The 19,617-nt window shown below is 56.1% G+C and overlaps 3 protein-coding genes and 5 non-coding genes across 8 annotated transcripts; 2 read left to right on the top strand and 6 right to left on the bottom strand.

Moving 5' to 3' along the window:
- The first annotated feature begins 2,554 nt into the window (after positions 1-2,554).
- LOC134165984 (SLIT and NTRK-like protein 6) lies at positions 2,555-4,871 on the top strand. The gene is made up of 2 exons (XM_062623258.1): positions 2,555-2,626; positions 2,895-4,871. The coding sequence occupies exons 1-2, from the start codon at positions 2,608-2,610 to the stop codon at positions 4,127-4,129; spliced, it is 1,254 nt and encodes a 417-aa protein (XP_062479242.1). The 5' UTR covers positions 2,555-2,607; the 3' UTR covers positions 4,130-4,871.
- A 1,560-nt stretch (positions 4,872-6,431) lies between these two features.
- BEST4 (bestrophin 4) lies at positions 6,432-10,578 on the top strand. Its single transcript, XM_062623257.1, has 9 exons — positions 6,432-6,583; positions 6,890-6,984; positions 7,629-7,862; positions 8,164-8,318; positions 8,409-8,486; positions 8,785-8,937; positions 9,165-9,245; positions 9,654-9,808; positions 10,068-10,578. The coding sequence occupies exons 1-9, from the start codon at positions 6,432-6,434 to the stop codon at positions 10,516-10,518; spliced, it is 1,554 nt and encodes a 517-aa protein (XP_062479241.1). The 3' UTR covers positions 10,519-10,578.
- Positions 10,579-13,564: 2,986 nt separating this feature from the next.
- On the bottom strand, positions 13,565-13,694 carry LOC134165999 (small nucleolar RNA SNORA35). Its single transcript, XR_009965732.1, has one exon. It is a non-coding gene; the product is annotated as a small nucleolar RNA SNORA35 (small nucleolar RNA).
- A 425-nt stretch (positions 13,695-14,119) lies between these two features.
- RPS8 (ribosomal protein S8) lies at positions 14,120-19,170 on the bottom strand. The gene is made up of 6 exons (XM_062622966.1): positions 19,042-19,170; positions 18,105-18,211; positions 17,627-17,726; positions 16,067-16,242; positions 14,985-15,114; positions 14,120-14,285 (listed from the first exon to the last, which is right to left on the bottom strand). Exons 1-6 carry the CDS (start codon positions 19,043-19,045, stop codon positions 14,176-14,178), a joined length of 627 nt encoding a protein of 208 aa, XP_062478950.1. The 5' UTR covers positions 19,046-19,170; the 3' UTR covers positions 14,120-14,175.
- Positions 14,495-14,566, bottom strand: LOC134165997 (small nucleolar RNA SNORD38). The gene has a single exon (XR_009965730.1). It is a non-coding gene; the product is annotated as a small nucleolar RNA SNORD38 (small nucleolar RNA).
- On the bottom strand, positions 15,755-15,828 carry LOC134165996 (small nucleolar RNA SNORD38). Its single transcript, XR_009965729.1, has one exon. It is a non-coding gene; the product is annotated as a small nucleolar RNA SNORD38 (small nucleolar RNA).
- LOC134165998 (small nucleolar RNA SNORD46) lies at positions 17,818-17,921 on the bottom strand. Its single transcript, XR_009965731.1, has one exon. It is a non-coding gene; the product is annotated as a small nucleolar RNA SNORD46 (small nucleolar RNA).
- LOC134165995 (small nucleolar RNA SNORD55/SNORD39) lies at positions 18,281-18,365 on the bottom strand. Its single transcript, XR_009965728.1, has one exon. It is a non-coding gene; the product is annotated as a small nucleolar RNA SNORD55/SNORD39 (small nucleolar RNA).
- Positions 19,171-19,617: the final 447 nt, after the last annotated feature.

Here is a 19,617-nt window from a genome sequence, read left to right as displayed (position 1 = left end):
TCGGGCGGGGGCTGCTGCTCCCTGGGGAAAGCTGCCTGTTTCCACCAGGGACCCAGGGCTCCCGGAGCACAGGCAGCGTCATGGGGCAGCGTTGGCTTTCCGATGGAGGAGCAAACTGGGCGGAGCTGAGTCAGGAGCACAGTCTGGAAGCAGCCCATGGATGGAGAGACCGGGGGACCTGCCCCGGGCCTGCCCCCGGACCCCTGCAGAGGCACAGAGGGGATCAGCGAGGGCTGAGAGCTGCCGGCTCCGCTCCTGCTCTGCCTGCCTCCAGGAGAGAACTTAGGCTGGGTTTGGGGCATGGACGGACCCCGCAGCCTGAGTCCCACCAAGGCATCACCTCTCCAGGAAAGATGGAGCCCGGGAGCAGCCCCCATCCACCTGCAGCTGGGGTCTGTGGAGATGCAGAGCATGGAAAATGGGGTTTTCCCCTTACGGCGCTGGAGCAGCGGGAGGGAGTGTGGTTTGACATCAACAACCTGCCCAGCCTGGGCAAGGGAAGGCTGCCTGCTGCTATTTAAATGGAATTGCAGGAAAAGAGACCCAGGGTCTTTAGGAAGCGTACAGTGAAAGCAGGACAGGCACCTGATGCAAGTCGCGCCAAGGGAAATCCCATCTAGATACCAGGAAACTTCTTTCCCCCCTGTGAGAATGGTAAAATGTAACAGGAGCCCAGAGAATCTGTGGCATCTCTGTCCTCCACTATACTCAGACCTGGCCTGGTCTCAGTGTCCCCCCACCCTCACAGTATTCAGGGATGCTGAGCAGCATCAGGAGCAGTGGTGCTGAACCCAGCTGCCAAGTTGGCTCGGTTGCAGGGATGCTTCTCAGGGCGGCTGCATGGCATTGCTATGGGCTGTACATACAGTGCCCAGGCAACGCAATGGGGTGTGGGTGAGCTCCCTGGCATTGGGGTGACAGCCCTGACCCCCTCAGGAGTGGGATTTCCCCCTCACCCGGTGAGCTCCTGCAAAGGATGGGGCTGCAGCCACCAAGGAAGAGGAGGAGGAGGAGGGAAAGGGTGGATGGTCCCTCTGGTGACTGGGGAAGGAAGCACCAGCTGCAACTCCAGCAGAGCAAACCTGCCCCAGGGGCTGGCTGAGGATATGCAGGGGGGAAGCTGCAAATCTGGGTAAAGCTGCCTGGAGGGAGAAATGAGAGGACCCGGATCCCTCAGGATTAAGGAAGCGCTTGGATCTGGGGTGGTATGTAAAATGCCAGTGCTGGGAGGTACCCCTTGGGAGGCAGGATCCAGCCCAGGGAGGTTCAGGAAGCTCTCTGAAATCCTCTGCAACGGGGCCCTTGGCTCAGCTCCTGCCCCAGAGCACGGGGAGCAGGGGAGGCTTTGCCCCAAGCAGGGTGTCAGCAGGCTCCAGCCCGTGGGTGACAGCCAAGGGCAATGTAACCGTGTCCAAGGCACCACGGAGGCAATTCTTGTTCCCCCCCAGGCCAGTTGCTGCAGGTACCTCCCTTTCCTCATGGGCCTGAAACGGCGATTTCCTGCGTCCCACCCCAGCAGCCTGCCGGGATGCAGCCAGTCCTGCTTCCCTCCCTGCTCCCTCCCACCCCATCCCTCCTCCCAGCAGAAATCCCTGACACAGGATTCGTTGCTGCAGCATTTGCTGCACAGCATGAGGTGCTGGCACCCCAAACCTCACTCACAAGACAACGCCCACAGCAGGACAGGTCAGGTCCAGCTGCCAGAAATCACCCTGCTGTGGGATTTGTGGGTCTGGGACAGACAAACAGGATGATGGGTCTGTGCGCAGGCCAGGTCCCATTTCACCCATCTCTCAAATACTGAAGCAAAGCGCTGTTGGTGCCACACCATGTGTCTCAGTTTACCTAGTTCACACTGTGGTGAGCACACAGGCATTTTCAGGGTGTGCAAAACCAGCTCCCCTCTCCAGCACTGCTTCTCCTGTGGGCTGAGGTCTCGTATCTGATTCCACTTCTCCTTTATGGCTTGGGACTTACATGAGATGGAAGGAAGTCATAAGGGGTCCAGTGATGGAAAGAGGAGTTGGCTCTTTGCCCCCATCCTGCAAGCGTATCCACTCTGTATCCTCTCCCCAGTGGGGCTGGGAGTCACACTGTGTACAGAGATGGGGACCAGCCAGGCAGAGCCCTCTCCCCATCCCAAGATGGGGGCAACTCAGCAGACCCCAACCTGTCCCCTCTCCAGGATCCTGGGGGGTTGATGCTGGAGTATGGGGGGGGGGGTCTAGAGAGACATACAGGTGTGGGTGGGCCAGAGCCGGCTGGAGACTGGGGAAAGCTGGGAAGGGACATTGCTTCGGGGGGATGGAGAGGAGAGGGTTGGGGAAGGAACGGGGTGCTGTGGTTTATGGAGGGAGGCAGAAGAAGCGGGGGCACCAGGCATATTGGCTGTAGGGGACATATTGTAGGAATATTTTGGGGGGGGTTGTCCATCGCGGTTGGAGGGTCCATGGCTGGTGGGTGCCTGGGGCACAGGGAGCCCATGGCCCGCGGGGGAGAGCAGCGGGCCCGGTCCGGGGCGGGCTGCGGCGGGGCCGCCCCGAGGCGAGGCGGAGCCGACGGCCGCGCCCGGCGGGGAGCGCGGCGGGGACGGAGCGGCCCCGGAGGATGGGGCGTGCGGAGGCAGGTGAGACCGGGCCGGGCTCCCCGGGCCGGGGGGTTGGGGGGGGGAGAGCGCAGCCCCGGGGGTCGCTCGCTGCCCCCTGGGAGCTGCCGGACGTCGGGTGTGAGACAGCCCAGGGCTGGGAGGGAGCGGCGGCGGGGATCCGGGTGCCTTCCATGGGATGCGGCGGTGGGGGGAAGCGTGTTCAATCCGCTGTGGGCTGGAGCTGCGGGAGCGGGAGAGCCGGTCCCGCAGCGCGGTCACCCGTCCGTCCACTCTGCTGTCCCCGCAGGTGCTGGGCTGGGGACCGTGTCGCTGTGGGGCAGCCTCCTGCTCGCTGCCGGCCTTACCCTCGACCCAGCACCGCAAAGCTGCAACTGCACGGAGCCCATGGACTTCCAGGTGTTCCGGGAAGCTCCGCTCACCGAGAGCTGCTGCCTCAACTTCACCAGCTCCAACATCACCCGCCTGGACTGGGGAGCACTGGTAGGGGTGCGGGGGCTGCGGGAGCTCTACCTCTCGCACTGCAGCATCACGGACATCAGCAATGCACAAGGAGTCCCCCCTGCCTTGGAGATCTTGCACTTAAGTCACAACCTGCTGGAAAGACTCCCTGGAAGCTTTCTGGAAGATGCCCCTAATTTGAGGGTCCTTTATCTGGACAGCAACCAGCTCCAGGAGCTGCCCAGGTTCTTCCTGAGAGCATCCAACCAGGTCCAGGAAGTCTACCTGGGCTTCAATGCCCTGACTTTCCTTCCCACCAGCCTCCTGAAGCCGTCTCTGCTTCATCTCCAGCTCTCCAACAATAGCTGGGACTGCAGCTGCGCTTTGCTCAGCACCCTGGAGGACTGGCCCAGCCTGGCCGCTGAGGTTATCTGCCACACACCGGAGCGCTACCACGGTGTGGACCTCCAGAGCATCCCCCGGGATGAGCTGTGCCATTCCATCAGCCTCACCGCCCTCTTCATCTGCCTACCCCCTCTCCTCATCCTCGCCATCGTCACCTGGTGCTTCTGCAGGCGGAAGAGAAAGACCAACTACAGCTTTCAGAGCAGGTCTCAGAGCCACCTGGCCACAGCAGAGAGGGGCAATGCACCAGTGCCTGCAGAACCCCACCACTATGTCCCCTACGATCTGCCTGCTGCCCCCTCTGAGACTGAGAAGAAGGTGCTGCTGGGGAGCCAAGTCATGCTCCAGCCCTCTGTGGACGCACTGGACAGCAGCAGGGACCTCTATGAGGAGGTGGAGATCCGGGTGGGATCCCCCAGCATGTCCCAGGTGCCAACCTATGAAGGGCAGCGGATTACGGGGCTGGGCAGGCAGCGGGACACCCCATCCCTGAGGGCAGAGGAGCTGGGGGGCAGTGATCCAGAGGTGGACACCGTCAGCGTGAGTGAGGTCCTGAAGGACTCAGCTGACCGGGAGAAGATCTACATGAGTCAGTCAACCAACTATTACAACCTGGTACCCGGCATCGAGCTGGAGGACTCAGACAACGTGGAGTATGAGAACATCGACCTGCACTGATGATGGGACTCGAGCTGTGTCTGGGACACAGCAGGATGGAAGAGGACAGCCAGTGGTGAAAGCCAGCACAGCAGAAGAGCCACGAGCTGTCCTGCTATGGCTTACAGTGGCTGCTTGCAAAGCTGCACTCCAAATCCCCATCCCTTCCCCTGTGCTACCATGTGCCCCCCTCGCTTGCCATGTGCTACAGCTCAGCAAGGGGTGTGAGGACACGGGGCAGGCTGGTGGTGTTTGGGGATGCACGGATTGGCAAGTGCCCAAGGAAGGACATGGAGAGGTGGGGGCTGGTTTTGGGGACAAGGTGACAATACTGTGTGTGCCAGACTCACTGACTGACCCTCCATCCTCTCTTGCTGTAGCCAAACGGGATCTGGCATGGACTTACTGCTCCCCAGCCTGCAGAGAACAGGGTCTGGGGACATGAAATGGGGCTGGCTGTGCCTACATGGTCTGTGCGGAGTGTCATACATGGTTGGGTGCCCTGCCTGCTGCACACCCCACATCCTGCAGTGTCCCATGGGGGCTAGAAACAGCTGGTGCATGTGTGCTGCTGCATGCATGGATGTGCATGCACATGTGTGTGCAGGGACTCTGCACCGTTAGCTGTGAGTGGGTGTGCAGGGTGCACAACATGCACACAGGGAAGCACTGGAGGGGGCCCCTTGCAGCATCCCCTGCTCACTGTGCTCCCAAGCCCTGTAGGATCCAGCTCTCAGTAAGAAATAAATCATTTTACTCCTGGCAGTGCGGCTCCATCCCTGTGTTTGTGTGGTTTGGGGTGGTGGGGAGCCATCTGACGGAGGGAAGTGTAGGGATGGGGGGCTTTGCTCCCACACCATATACCCTCCCATGCTCTGTGTGATGCTCCAGTGTGGGTCTCATTCATATGCCCCGGGGCCACTTTGCCAACAGAGCTGGACCCTGGCTGAGGGCGAGCAGAGCCTCTGCCTTGGCGCCGTGATTTACAGCCAGCTGGGGAAGGTGTCAGCCTGTTGTAAACGCTGCAGTTCCTGGCCAGAACAGGGACTTGTGGGGCTCCTGGGAACGGGGCAAAGGCTGGGGATGCTGTAAATCACCCCCCTGCACAGGCACTCCCCAGCAAGTCTCACCCATGGGTGCCTCAGCCCTTCCCTGGGGATGGGGGGGATGCAGCTGCCCTTGAGCCCCGTCCCTCCTGCCCAGGGGTACGTTTCCCAGCTGGAAGCCCCAGCAGCCACCCTGCACTCCACTGGAGCAAGCCTGGGCCCGGGGCGGGCGCTGTGCCCGGGCAGGAAGGGAGGGAGCCGGGCAGGGCAGGACGCGGCGCTCCGGCCGGCAAAGGAAGCTGCGCTTCCTGCAGCGCACAGCGCGGCCTCCTGCAGCCCGTGGTGGGCCGAGGCACAGGCGCGGGCAGCGCTCAGCCCCAGTGTGGGCTGGGCATGAGGATGCGATGGTTTCCCTGCGTGTCTCGCTGTCGCTTGTAGATGTTTACTGCTGGTTTATATCCCCCTGGAATTGTTCCCTCCACACCCCTTCCCCAGCCCTGGGAAAGTGGCCCAGTGCCAGCCTTTAATGTCCCTCCATCACACCCTGTCACGTACTGCAGCCACAGCATCCCGGTGTGCCCTGCCTTGTGCCATTCCCAAGGGACTTGGAGGGACCGGGAGGTTCCTCAGTGCCAGGCAGGACTCAGCCAGCCCTCCCCAGGGGCTGCAGCCTGGCCCATGGCCGCAGGCACCGCCTGTAGCTGGCAGCAAGGACTCAGGCAGTGATGGGCACATTTTTCACCCATGCTCCAGACACATCCTGCAGCCCTCCCTGTGCTGGTTCTGCCTGCACATTCCGGGGTCCCATTCCCAGGGCAATGCAACCCTTGGTCCTTTTCTCTTGCCATGGAGCCTAAACTCAGCTGCCATGGCTGCAAAGGGGAATTACCCAAACCATGCCACTGAGTGCTGCCCAGCCCTGTCTCTGATGCCCCCAGCTCCCACTGCAATCTCCAGCCATGACGGGTGTCAGGGAGGTGTGACCGACCTGGAGTTCCCTGTTCTGTGCCTCTGACAACCCCAATCCATCATGGGGAGGGCTCAGCTGTGTGGGCCCACGCTGGGGTATTTAGGGGAAGAAGCAACAGCACTGGGTGCAGGCAGGTGTGGGAAGGGCAGGGTTGCTGTATGGGCGAACCTGCTGATGGCCCATAGAGCTTGGGGTGGGAGCAAGTGCATGTGCCCAGGCCCTGCAGCCTGGACAGTGTTGGGAACCCCAGTTCTCAGTTTAGCCAGCAGCCACTGAGGGAAGGTGCGAGGTGCAGGGCTGAGCTGCAATGACCGTCTCCTACACACTGAAAGTTGCCAACTCCCGCTTTGGAGGTTTCTCCAAGCTGCTCTTCCGCTGGAAGGGCAGCATCTACAAGCTGCTGTACAAGGAGTTCATCGTCTTCGCGGTGCTGTACACCATGCTCAGCATCATCTACCGGTGAGCAGGGTCAGGGTGTTGGTTGTGTCTGCTCCATGGTGACCCACTGGGGTGTGCAGAGATGCCCCACTGGTCATGGACTGAGGTCCCTGCAGGGAGGGGAAAAGCCCAAGGGATGTCCCCAGGGAGGCTGGGGTTGTGCAGGGGAGGGAAAGCAGAATGGGAATCAGGCAATGTTTTTTTCATAGAGGTCCGAGGCAGAGCCCCAGGCCCACCGCTTGCACCTGACCCCACTGCATGTCTCTGATCCCACTGCATGTCCCTGACCCTGCTCCATGCCCCTGACCCACTGTGATTCTGTTGCAGGTCGTTGCTGACCAAGGAGCAGAAGCGCCTCTATACCAAAGTGGCTCAATATTGCAATCGCTCCACGGACCTCATCCCCATGTCTTTTGTCCTAGGTATGGGTCCCTCCCCTAAACACAGGAGTTGGGCTCCCCTGCTCCCCCGTGGTGCTGGTGGCTTAAGACCATCCTGCCCCACACCAAAACATCCCTTGAACACCATTGGTTGGGGGATGTTGGAGCCTGGCACCCCAGGGGTGGCACTTGGCTTCCTGACCCACCAACCACAGCTCCCTGACCCAGGGATGCCAGTGGGAGGCTGTGATTTCCCCTGGCATGCCCTGCACCCTCTTCCCCCTGCCCAGGAAAGGGGTACCTTATCTACAACACATAGAATCATAGAATGGTTTGGGTCGGAAAGGACCTTAAGATCATCAAGTTCCAATGCCCCTGACATGGTCAGTGGCACCTCGCACTAGCCCATGTCACCCAAGGCTCTGTCCAACCTGGCCTTGAACACTGCCCTGGCCTTGAACACATGCCCTGAGCCACCTGCACCCAGGATAAGGAAGAGCCAGGGACATCCCCATCTCAATCCATGGGAAGGGCAGCCCAGTGGGAAGCCTGATGTGCACTTTATCTCCTGGCCACAGATAAATCTATCACTCCTGAAAACGTGGCAGCTCTCCTGGTACAGGCTCATCCTCACCTTGTCCCATTGCCCAGCCACTCTGAGCCCCACGTGCTGTCTATCGGTGCAGGTTTTTATGTGACCCTGGTCGTGAACCGGTGGTGGGCCCAGTACACCAGCATCCCCCTGCCCGACCAGCTCATGTGCGTCATCTCCAGCAACGTCCATGGCAAGGACGAGAGGGGCCGGATCCTGCGGCGTACCCTCATCCGCTATGCCAACCTGTCAGCAGTGCTCATCCTGCGCTCCGTCAGCACCAGGGTGCTCAAGCGCTTCCCCACCATGGACCACGTGGTGGAAGCGGGTGAGGACTTCAACCCTGGGCTAATGGTTTGTAATATGGGGTGAGGGTTGGGGTCCACAGATGTGTCCCTGTCACCAGGAGGGTGTGCTGGGGATCCTTACAAGCATCCCTGTCCTAAACAGTCCCACGCACAGGGTGGCACCCTTGCATGGATACTCAATGCCAAAGAGCCCCATGTCCCCTCTGTCCAGAGCCTGTCTCCTAGGGCTTTAGTTTCACCTGGAAAAGCCTGTGCTCCCACTGGGGACAGTCTCCAGAAGGGCTCTCCCCCATTGACAGGGGAGCCTCTTCTCTGTCACAGGTTTCATGACACAGGATGAGCACAAGAAGTTCGAGAGCCTCCACTCCGACTTCAACAAGTACTGGATCCCCTGCGTGTGGTTCACCAATCTGGCTGCCCAGGCCAGGCAGGATGGCCACATCCATGATGACGTGGCCCTCCGCCTGCTCATGGATGTGAGTTGGCACCAGGGATGCGGGAAGGACCAGGTTTTGTGGAGGGCTCACACAAAGCCCTGGTCACCCGTCCTTGTCCTCTCCGCCCAGGAGCTGAATCTCTACCGGGCCAAGTGCAGCATGTTGTTCCATTACGACTGGATCAGCATCCCCTTGGTGTACACACAGGTGGGTACCCATGCATCCCATGGGCACCAGGAGCTCAGATCCCAGCTCCTTCCACCCCACAACGGCAGAGGAGCCCCACAGCCTCCTCCCTCCACTCTGATGGGGAGCACTTTACTCCCCTATTGAACTGGGTGGCACAGCCACTGGTTCACAGCCCTGAGGGGATGTGCAGGAGCCCAGGTTTTGCCTTAAGCCCATGAATGCATCAGTGACCGGCTGAGCTCTCATATCCTCACTTCTGTGCCAAGCATCCCCGCTGGCTGTCACCCTCACCGTGGCTGACCCTTGCTCCCTGCAGGTGGTCACCATCGCTGTCTACTCCTTCTTTGCCTTCTGCCTCATCGGGCGGCAGTTCCTGGAGCCACTAGAGCCAGGGCAGGAGGGGGACCTGGACATGTACATCCCTCTCTCCACCCTCCTCCAATTCTTCTTCTATGCTGGCTGGCTGAAGGTGAGACATGGAAAGGCTTTGCTTTATGGGTTGAGGTGGCCCTGAGCACCCCATGTCACTGCTGGCTACCCTTGGGGACACATCCTTTGTCCCAGCCATCACACTGGGGCACCATGGAGCTCCAGATCTACATATTTCATGGGTGGACCCCATGGGTGCACCAAGGGATGGAGAGCACCATGGGAAGGTGTCGCTGTCCTTGCTGCCCTGGCCCCCTTCCTCCGCAGGTTGCAGAGCAGATCATTAACCCCTTTGGAGAAGATGATGATGACTTTGAGACCAACAAGCTGATAGACAGGAACCTGCAGGTGGGTCCTGCCCCAGCTTACGCTGTGTGTGGCTGCTGAAATCAGGGCAAAGGGAGCTCCCTGTCCACAGGGGCAGCTTCTGGACACACATGTCCTTGTCCAAAGTAGATCCCCACGCAGGGAAGCAGGACTGCACCTTGTCCTTCCATCTCTGTCCCTCTGTATCTACTCCCCATGGCTGAATCAGCACCCCCGAGGGATACTCAGCAGCCTGGCACTGCTGCTCAGCCCCTCACTTCTGAAAACAGCATTCAGAAGAGGAAAACCTCAAATGCAGCCAAGAGATGGGCATGGAGCCTCTCTTACCCCTTGCAGAGCCCAGCCCTACCAGGTTGGCACCAGGAGCAGCATCTGCATCCCTCATCTCCTTGCAAAGCCACCCTTGTCCCATGCCTTTGCTGTGCCCAGGTGTCCCTGCTCTCGGTGGATGACATGTACCAGAACCTGCCCCCGGCCGTGAAGGACAAATACTGGAACGAATCCACAGCTCAGCCCCCCTACACCACAGCCACAGCCGCTGAAACCTTGAAGCCCTCATTCCTGGGCTCCACCTTTGACATGCGGTGAGTGAATGGGGATGGAGAAGAAGGGTGAGTGCTTCAGTGTGGCAACAGCACAAACAGGTTGTCCACCTGGGCCCTATTATAGCGATCAAACAGCAACTGCCCCCCCGGGAATGCATTGCCCAGCCCCTGCAGGTGCATTGGGTGATGGATGTGCTGCTGGGGCAGGGATGTGGCCTCCTGGGGCTGCTCCCTGCATTGGGATGGAGGCAGCGAGTGGTGCTGTGGAGGATGGCAGCCTGTCCCCATCATCCCGCAGCATGTGTGAGGACACAGAGCAGAGCCAGCCCATGGAGGCCTCGCAGGCTGTGCCGTGCATCCAGACACCTCTCCTCAGCCGCTTCTTCACTGCTGCATCCCCTGCCATCAGCGTCAAACACTTGGGCCGGGGCCCCCGAGTTCACCCCCACCTGCAGCAGCCCCAGGCAGATGGTGGCTTCCCCTCCCCGCATCCCAGCCATGCTGGGGACCCTGAGGCTGTGGCCTGCATCAAGGAGGAGATGGAGGATGACAGCCGGGCCAGTGAGACCACCATGGCTGGTGGTCATCTGGAGGGGAACAGGCCACTGGAAGCCTCTGAAGTACAGAGGAAGGAGCTGCCACTGGTCCAGGTGAAGGCACCATCCAGCGATGGCATTGGGGCTGATCGACAAGAGGCCTCGGAGCACCAAGGCTGCCCTAAAAGTGTCCCTTTTCCTGAGGCAGAATAGCTGCCCCCAGTCCAAGGTACTCCTCAGACACTCCCTTCAGATTCCCTGTCCAGAAGCAGGGCATTGCTACCCAGCCCTGAGCCAAGATGTGTTCCCAGGTTGATGGGAAATTCCTGGTGGGTTTGGGATAACAGCCTTCAACACTCGCTGTTAGCCCCAAAACTGCAGGATTCAGCCCATCTGGGTGATGATGCTCCCAACTTGCTGGCCAGGCTCACTCCCTGCTCCCATGGCAGGGGATGGGGACAACCCACACCTCAAGCAAGGGATGGGATGAGGGCAATTAGTCTTGCAGAAAACCAACACCGTGATGGATATGTCCCCTTAATACTAATAAAGTTATCACCAGCCTCAGCTTTGAGTTTATTCCTTGTTGGTACAAGTCACCCCCAGCAGTGAGACAGCAGGGACACCGCATTTATTCACAAAGTGGGTGAACTGGATTTTATCCATTTTATTTTTGTATTTAATGTGCTTATATTTATGCACATTCTTCTGGGGTAAAAAGGGCACAGCCCCAAGGACTGACAGCAGTGATGGTTGTGGGGTATTAGACCAAGTGATACCATCAGAAAAAAACCCAGATTGATGCTTTCAGCCTCTGTAGAAAGATTCCTGCACTCAGAAACGTGTGTTTCTCCTGAGAACATCAGCAGAACTGTCAAATAATTCCCTTTCCTGTTAGCCTCCCTTTCCAAGAGCCACTTTTCCTTTAAAGCTCCCATTTTCCCGCAGCAAACCAGCCTCAATGCTCTTTTGCTACCCTCCAGGCTACTGCTGGATTAGTTAAAGGGTAACCATGAGGTTATTTTCTGGGTCAGACCATGTCCTGTGAAAATACCAAGTTAATACTGCGTGGAGCTGAGTGAGCCACTCAGCAGCAAGGAGCATCACTCAGGATGACGAGTGACCTCACGTGGGTTACACTGCTGGTTGCTTATTGTGTAACTCAGCCCTCACAGGTATTTGCAGAAGTGGGCAAGGTCCTTAGATCAGGCTTTGTCACCTCATAAACCCAGCCAGGCTAAAGCTGTGCTTAACCTGGCTCAGTGCACAGCAGGTTTGCCTCCTCCCGGGTGGGTAAATCCCTGTGCAGATCCATGGGACTATGCCAAGGCCAAACCAGAAGCCATACATCCTGTGGTCAAATCACACAGCCTGTACCACCGTGGGAGCAAGCTGACACCATCCCATTCCTGTGTCACACCTACAGCACGGCTGGAGCAGGCAATAGGCGCTGCTTTCATTCCCACAAGTTCCTGCCCTTGGCAGCTGTGTTTTTCAGAGCAATAACTTCATAAGCAGCGTGCACTGATGAATTAGTCATAATCCTGCGCATCAGGAGACAGGTTTACAGCTCCTGCACTGACACGGAGTTGGCATTTGCTCCATAAGCATCAGTTTCTCCATCTGTACAAAGTCCTGCAGAAACACCCTGAATCCTGTTTGTGTTCTATGGAGGGGAGAGAAGAAACACTCAGAGGAAGCAGCCGTGACACATACCCCTTAAGCGCCCTTTATCCCCTCTGCCCCACCTCTCTGAAAAGCAGGCCTTGCTGGAGAGCAGGGAAAGTTTTCCCCAGATCACTATGGAGAAGGAATGTGGTTGTGCAAACTTCCCACCCAGCCCAGGTCCCGCTGCCAGCACTCCAAAGGCATTGCTGGGCATGGCTCTGCTGTCAGTGCCCAGAGGAGCACACATCCAAGCCACATGTGCCCACCACGGCATAACCATACTGCTGCTGCCACCCAGGAAACAGGTACTGCTTGCTGGTGTGGTTAGTGTGTGCCTCCATCTTCAGCCCAGACCCATTCTCGGCTTCCTGCCAGCAAGGCAGGACGAACTCATGCTGCTAGGGACGCCTGAGCCCGCCAGCACCTCCTGCTGCCACACACAGCAGCTGGGGCAGAAAACCGTATGTAAAACTTACAAAAAATACCAAGCACAAGCTCTTTGTGGGGCAGACAGCCTGCATTTTAAGGCACTAGAGACATGGGTCTCACCACAGGGCAGAGGGCTGGGTCTTGCACTTGGGCCACACCTGGGGGTGCTGATTGATGGCTGCTGAACATGAACCAGACAGTGCCCAGGCAGCCAAGGCGGCCAACACCATCCTTGCCGATATCAACAATGGTGTGGCCAGCAGGGTCAAGGCAGTGATCATTCCCCGTTACTCTGCATTGGCGAGGCTGCACCTCAAATCCCGTGTTCAGTTCTGGACCCTCACTGCAACAGATATTGAGCTGCTGGAGCGGGTCTAGAGAAAGGCATCAAAGCTCATGAAGAGTCTGGAGCACAAATCTGACAAGGAACTGAGAGAACTGGGGTTGTTTAGTCTGGAAAAGGCTCAGGGGGAACCTTATCGCTCTCCACAGCTACTTGAAAGGAGGATGGAGGGGAAGTGGCTGGTCTCTTCTCCCAAGTAACAAGCAATAGGACAAGAGGTAACAGCCTCAAGTTGCACCAGGGAAGATTCAGATTGGACATTAGGAACAATTTCTTCCCCAGGCATCGGAACAGGCTGCCCAGCGAGGTGGTGGAATCACCATCCCTGTAAGTGTTCAAAAACCCTGTAGATGAGGCCCCCAGTGACACGATTTAGTGGTGGACTTGGCAATACTGAGGTAATCACTGGACTTGATCTTAAAGGTCTTTTCCAACCTAGTTGATTCTATGATTTCAGAGCTGAAAATGGTGAAGCTGGGGCTGCAGGTAGCCTGTTTTACACCAGAACATTCCTACAAAGAATTAAGGCTTCTGTAATATACAAGCAGTGTGAAGCATGCAACGTGCACACTCAGCAGGCATAAGATGTGCAAGCCTGGCCTTTCCCTGCAGCCCCAGGATCAGCCTTTTAGATGGGCTCCCAACTTCACCCTGATACCTGCACAAATAATTTCACGATTAGATGCAGGACTCCCTTGTGACAGCTTTCTTTAAAGGCATCAATTACAAGGAATGACACTGAAGGCACCAAAACGTCCAGAAAAGCTTTTGTTCATCACTGCTTTCCAATCCCAGCACATGACAGGGCAGAAAGCTGGAGATTGTACCCAGCGTTCGAAAGGGACAGACCATGGTGCGAGCCTGGCCCTTCTGCTAGAAGGAGTTTCTCTTGCACTGCAATGAGACCAAGGAGGTCAGGGAAAGGCCAGTTGGTCACTGAGCAGTGCAGCAAGTGTGGCTAGAAGACTCTCCCCTTCTGAGGCAGCAGGGCCCGTTCCCCCACTGACCTCACTCTAAAACCCCAAGCATGGCTTGCTGACCTACACAACAGGAAAAGGGGGGGGGGGGGGGTGGTGGTACATGTGCCCAGCCAGTGCCCCATGGACATTTACACCTTCCTCCTGCTTGCAGGCTTCCAGTAATGGAAATCCTCTACTTGTCCAAGTCTGACAGCTCTTCCACACACACTTGGTCCATGAAGTCACTGTCCCAGAACCCAAGGAAATGTTTCAGTCGAGAGCACGCAGGGTCAGAGCTCGCCTGAAGACACACAGGCACTCAGAGATTCCAGGAGAGATCCTTCTTTCCATTTTACAGGCAGGAGGAGCTACACAAGCCCCCTCCACCCTGCCCTAACAAATGAGCACACAACCCTTTACTGTAGGGCAGACTCTTGGTTTTATTCGTTCTCTCGGCAGAACAGTTTTTATTCATTTGCCTTTTCTGGCCTTGATCTTCCTCAAGTAGAACTCCAGTTCCTTGCCCTCCAACACGTAGCCATCAGCTCGGCCACACTGTCCAGGTCTGGAGGCAATGCAGGCTGCAAGGAGAAATCATCAATTAACACTTCACCACCCCAGCAGATACTCCAGCTGCAGGAAGCACTGCATGCAGTCTCTGTGCAAAAGCAGGGACCAGAAAAGTTACCAGTAATGGATACACCACTTCCTGGGCTGGCTTTAGCACCTCCCCCTAAGGTACCAACCCTGCTCCTGAACCTGCTCTGCTGGGCAGAGTTCCTAATGAAGTCCTCTTCAGATCTCCAAACTGTCATCGCTCAAGTTCAGTAGCAGAACTGGACAAAGGTCTCATCACCAGAAGACTTCAGAACACAGAATTATTTCTGTCTGAACTCAAACCTGGTCAAAGCTGTTCTGTGATTGCAGGACATTTTTCTGACAAGTGCAGCCCGTGGGTCTTTTTGCTTGTTTTGCAAGTCTCAAGCCCTATTATTTTTCCCAAAGGCCAACTAGGAGCCTGGCTGGGAATGTTGCCATTCAAGCTCCAGAAACAGATTTTCCCCCTCCTGACAAAATCAACGTGTTTCCAGAGAAGGTAAAAGAAAAGTTAAGACCCAAAAGATACTCCTGAAGATAAAGGGAACACCCTGCTGCCTTAACCCTGCAGTCAGCTTTATCATAGCAGGTAGAACTTTAAATGATCCAAAGATGAGGAATACGACCCGCTCTGGTACCCCGATTCCCTTATCCCCATCCACATTAAGCTGCCAGGGACTCACCAAGCAGTTTTCCCTGCTGGAACTGCTCCTCAAGAATACTTGCAATCTTGGCATTCTTCTTTCGCTCGTCGTATTTTTTCTGGATCTTCTTTGAGCGCTTCTTGTTCAAGATTTCCTCCTCTTCAGGAGTCTAAAAACAAGACCATAAGCAAAACCAAGGTTAAATATATGGCCAACTTCAGCTAATGCAGGTGGTCCCCACAAATACAAAGGAGACCCTTGTATTCTCAGCCTGTACCACAAGTCATACCTGGCAGAGGCACAAATAGCTCATCCTCACAGAACCAGGTGCTGTGTTTCTTTTGAGGCTAAGAAATGCAATGTTGCTCACTAGAGTCACTGCTGACTACAAGGCACAGCGCCCTAAGGAAGGGTGCTCTTAAGACTAAATAGAATTGCAAAGGTTTTCTTGATGAATTAATCGTCCTCCAAAAAAAAGCGAATGCTCTTTCCCTCTCCAGACATAATGGGAGCACTTGGGTGCGGTGTGAATCCGGGCAGACAGGTTATGAGCTATCCCAGTGCTGCTGAACTATGCAGGGCTCAGGTAAGAAGTGCTTTGCTCTAAATGCAAGGCGACAGCCATAAGCTGAGTGCTACACATAGAGGTTTGAGCAACTTCTGTTAAGTCTGGAATTTGGATCTTCAACAAATTACAATGAGTCTGGACAGTTTAAAGCCAGTTAAAACAGTGCTGAAGTTCAGTTAGCAAGCCACAAGCTTCTCATCAAAGCCATCATTTCCCAGCACAAGGACCTGACCTGCAAAGTCTTCCTCAGCATCATACAAGTGTCATCGCTCTCCTTTCAGTAGCAGAACTGGACAAGGGTATCATCATTAGAAGACCAAAGAGATTGACAGGCAGGTCCTTGTGCACAAACAGGTGCAATGCCTGAGAGAGCTCTGTGGTACTGGACACTCCATGAACTGGGAATGGACAAGAACATAGCCCAGATAACCAGTGCTGTCACTGACAGGTACCCAATCCTCATCTGTCAGGCACTGCCTGCTCACCACAGCTAACTGCCTCTTCCCAGGCAGACTCCAGTCTGCAAGGAGGCCAGATGACAGTCCAGACATACCAGTTTGGCACCCTTCTTGCGTCCGAGGGGCAAGGCATAGTGGGCTTCATACCACTGCCGGTATGGGGTGCTGTCAACCAGCACGATGCAGTTCTTCACCAGGGTCTTTGTCCGCACCAGTTCGTTGTTGGAAGCATTGTAGACGACATCGATGATTCTGGTTTTGCGAGTGCAGCCTTTCAAAAGAAGAGTATGAATTCAAACCTACAGGGATCAGACAACTGAGAATACAGTCCACAGCATCTCTCACTCACCACCCCACCAAACATCCCTCAGCTTCCCTGGCACTGAATTAAATTTGACTAAGTAAAATGTATTTATGTAAAACGTATTTATTTTTCATCAGTCCAACTTCCTGTTGTTGCTAGGACAACACCTGGAAACTCATTCATCCCAGGATGAAACACTGGCATCTCTGGCCTTGCTGGAGCTCATCTCAAATAAAACTAAGCAGTGCTAAAAACTAAATTTCTGGACTGGAAAATGCCTCAGCAGAGGCCAGCTAACCACACACAGGGTTCAACCCTGTTTGTCCTTACTAGAATTACTGAATTAAGCTGTGTTGAACAGAAGTGCTCTGCAACACATACTAGAAACTGTTTTTATAGGATGAGGGTTTGGGTAAATTGAGAGGGGAAACTGGTGTTTTCACCTTTTAAGGCCCCCTTGAAGCATTCACTCTTAACTACTAGATTTGAATGTTTAGAAGTTGCCTGCCTGGGAGATACAGCCCTGCACATGTGCAAAGGTCAGGCACAAGGTGTCTTTTTTCCTGTTCACTCATGTACCTCATCCTTGTTCTGCAAGGAACAGTCAGGTCTCTTTGCTTCTGCTGTACTGCCTATGAGCAACAGCACTTTTCACTGTTCAGACAATGTTTTGTGCTGACCAGGGAAAAACCATGTCCTTTCACCCTTACACCATGCTGGCCACCACCTTTCTTACTGCTGGTTTGACCATCATAATGAGTAATGCTGAACAGGCCAGGCTCAAATTGTATAGTTTCAGTCTGCAATTAAAGAGAATCCACCTTGCTTCAGACTCACCTTACAGCAGACCCCCCTGTTGCTTCAGTGCTTCCCACTTTTGCTTAGCAAAGCAAGAATATGAATTAAACTGCACGTGCTGATGTAACATTGTTCCAGGGGAAAGCCTTCTCAGAAAAAATCCTCAACACCTTACTCTATTGTACATGATCACCTAACTTTTAGTAAGTGCTCATCAATAAACAAAAAGAAAGTTGCATTTATGAAGAACTACTTGCATTTAGGTGTTTTGCTCCTCTGGCCAGTAAAAAGGTAATGCAAGCATGTCACTCAGTGTAACTATGACACTCCTATCACGGTGAATTTAGAAGACATCCAAGTCTCCTAAGGCCACATAAGGTCAAAGTTATCATCATTATGCATGCTGTTTCAGACCCAGCACTCAAGCTCCATGATCTTCAAACCCAGCCTAAAAATCCGTACATACATTACTGTCCCTCTGCTCTGCAGCAGTACCAAAAACCAGCACAGCTGTAGTACACTTTTCAACACATTAGGTTCATGACATACTTACATTCCGATCCCCAGGAGAAGTTGCCAACATCCAACCGTAGGGCACGGTACTTCTTATTTCCACCACGAACTCTCACTGTATGAATCCGGCGAGGACCAATCTACAGTGGGAAACAAACACCAGGGTGGTGTTGGTGCTGGAATGCTGCACAGCTCACGCAAGAGCCCAGCCAACTCCTAACCTCAAAGGCAATGTGGTCAGTGTAACTATGACAAACCCCAGCACTGGCAGATACAGTAAATGACCAAAACGGTCTGTTGCATCTACCTAAGGTGAAAGTTTCATCACTCCAATTGCCTCTTAGTGCAAAAATGTATTGCTGCTTTTCACTGGCATAGAGGAAAATACTACCTTTTAAAGGAGTGACAGACATTTAACCAGTCACAGGACACAGTATATACTTAAGCCTCTAACAACACACAACCAGCAACCTGAGTCTGAAAGCACAACTACTGATCACCCTCCCCTAACTACCCACCTTCGTGTTGGCAGGAGGTCGCCCCAACTCATACTTCCTCTTCTTGTGGTAGGGCTTCCTCTTGCCCCCAGTCTTGCGGCGCTTATGCCAGTTGTCCCTGGAGATACCTGAATGGAGAGCAGCGTGGTCAGAAGATGACAGCAAGGAGCCCACCTGGCCATGGCAGGGCACAGTTCTGAGTCCTCAGCTCTCCAAGGTTGGTATCCGCACAGTGCACTCGGCCTTATGCAGCAGTTAGAGAAGCTTCATCATTGATACTCAGATCCTCCCTCCCAGCAGGGCTGTACAAAGCAGACTGGCACCACCATGTCCTACCAGTGTCTCCCTTGGAAAGCAGCCTCCAAACCTACCTTGTTTGCTGGGCACCCTATGCGAAACATCCCATTCCGAGCTGCCAGGCACACTACAGCAAACATTCCGTGCTATCCACTATGCCTGGCAGACCCTTTATGGGAAGCAACCCCCATCCCACCTGTACCCTGAGCCCGAACAAGAGATGCCCCATCTCAAGCCTGCTTCTACAGGGACTATCTCTCCAGAGGACCCGACCTCCCGGGTGCCCCCCCACCCCCGCCAACTTGCAGAGCCCTTCCCGAGGTCACCCCACACCCCTCCTCTGTTCCCCCCAGGGAGCCACCCCACCTCATCCGCGGGATTCCCTGCGGAAGGCGCAGAGAAAAGACCTCAGAGATTAGGACCTGCAGGAACCCAAAGCGAAACCGTCAGCCCGCCCCCCCTCCGCCCCAGTCGCCATGTTGGGCCTAGGCAGCCTCCTGCCGCCAGCGGCTCGGTGCCGTCGCGGCCACCAAAGATGGCGGGCGCTGCAGGGTGGCGGCACCCCCCGCTGTCACCCGGTAGGGGACAGGGGCGGGCAGGAGCGGCGCGGCGAGCAGATGGCGGCGGATGGCGGGCGGGCACGGCAGCGGCCCCTACTCACCCATGGTGCGGCACCGGCGCAAAGAGGAGGGGCGGTGCCTCCGGGGGCGGTTTGGCGGGGAGAGCTCTCGCGAGGCAGTTGCGTCACGGCGCCGCCAGCGCGCCGTTGCCTAGCGACGAGGCGGCGGCGGTGATGGGGGGGGGCGATGGCGAGGCCCGGTCTCAGCCTGTGTCAGCGCTGGGGCACCGGCTGCAACGAGGGGTCCAGCCTCGGAACGGGAGCATGGTCGGGGGCTCGACTGCCGCAGGTCCGCCCGTCCTGCCCCGCGGGTCACCTCACGAACGGGACCGGCCGGGCAGGAGGAGCAGCACCACAGAGTCCACCGGGCTGCGGCTGCGCTCGGCAGAGCAGGTGGAGGCGCCTCATCATCATGTGGGGCATGGAGTCACAGAATGGTTTGGGTTGGAAGGGACCTCAAAGCTCATCCAGTTCCAACCCCCTGCCACGGGCAGGGACACTTTCCACTAGACAAGGTTGCTCCAAGCCCTGTCCAATCTGGCCTTGAACACTGCCAGGAATGGGGCAGCCACAGCTTCTCTGGGCAACCTGTGCCAGCACCTCAGCACCCTCACAGGG

Source organism: Pezoporus occidentalis, unplaced genomic scaffold, assembly GCF_034315485.1.
Source record: "Pezoporus occidentalis ecotype Australia unplaced genomic scaffold, CSIRO_AGI_Poc_V1 ctg25, whole genome shotgun sequence".
Lineage (NCBI taxonomy): Eukaryota > Metazoa > Chordata > Aves > Psittaciformes > Psittacidae > Pezoporus > Pezoporus occidentalis.
Note: the sequence above shows the minus strand (reverse complement) of the source record. Positions and strands in the feature narration are given on the sequence as shown.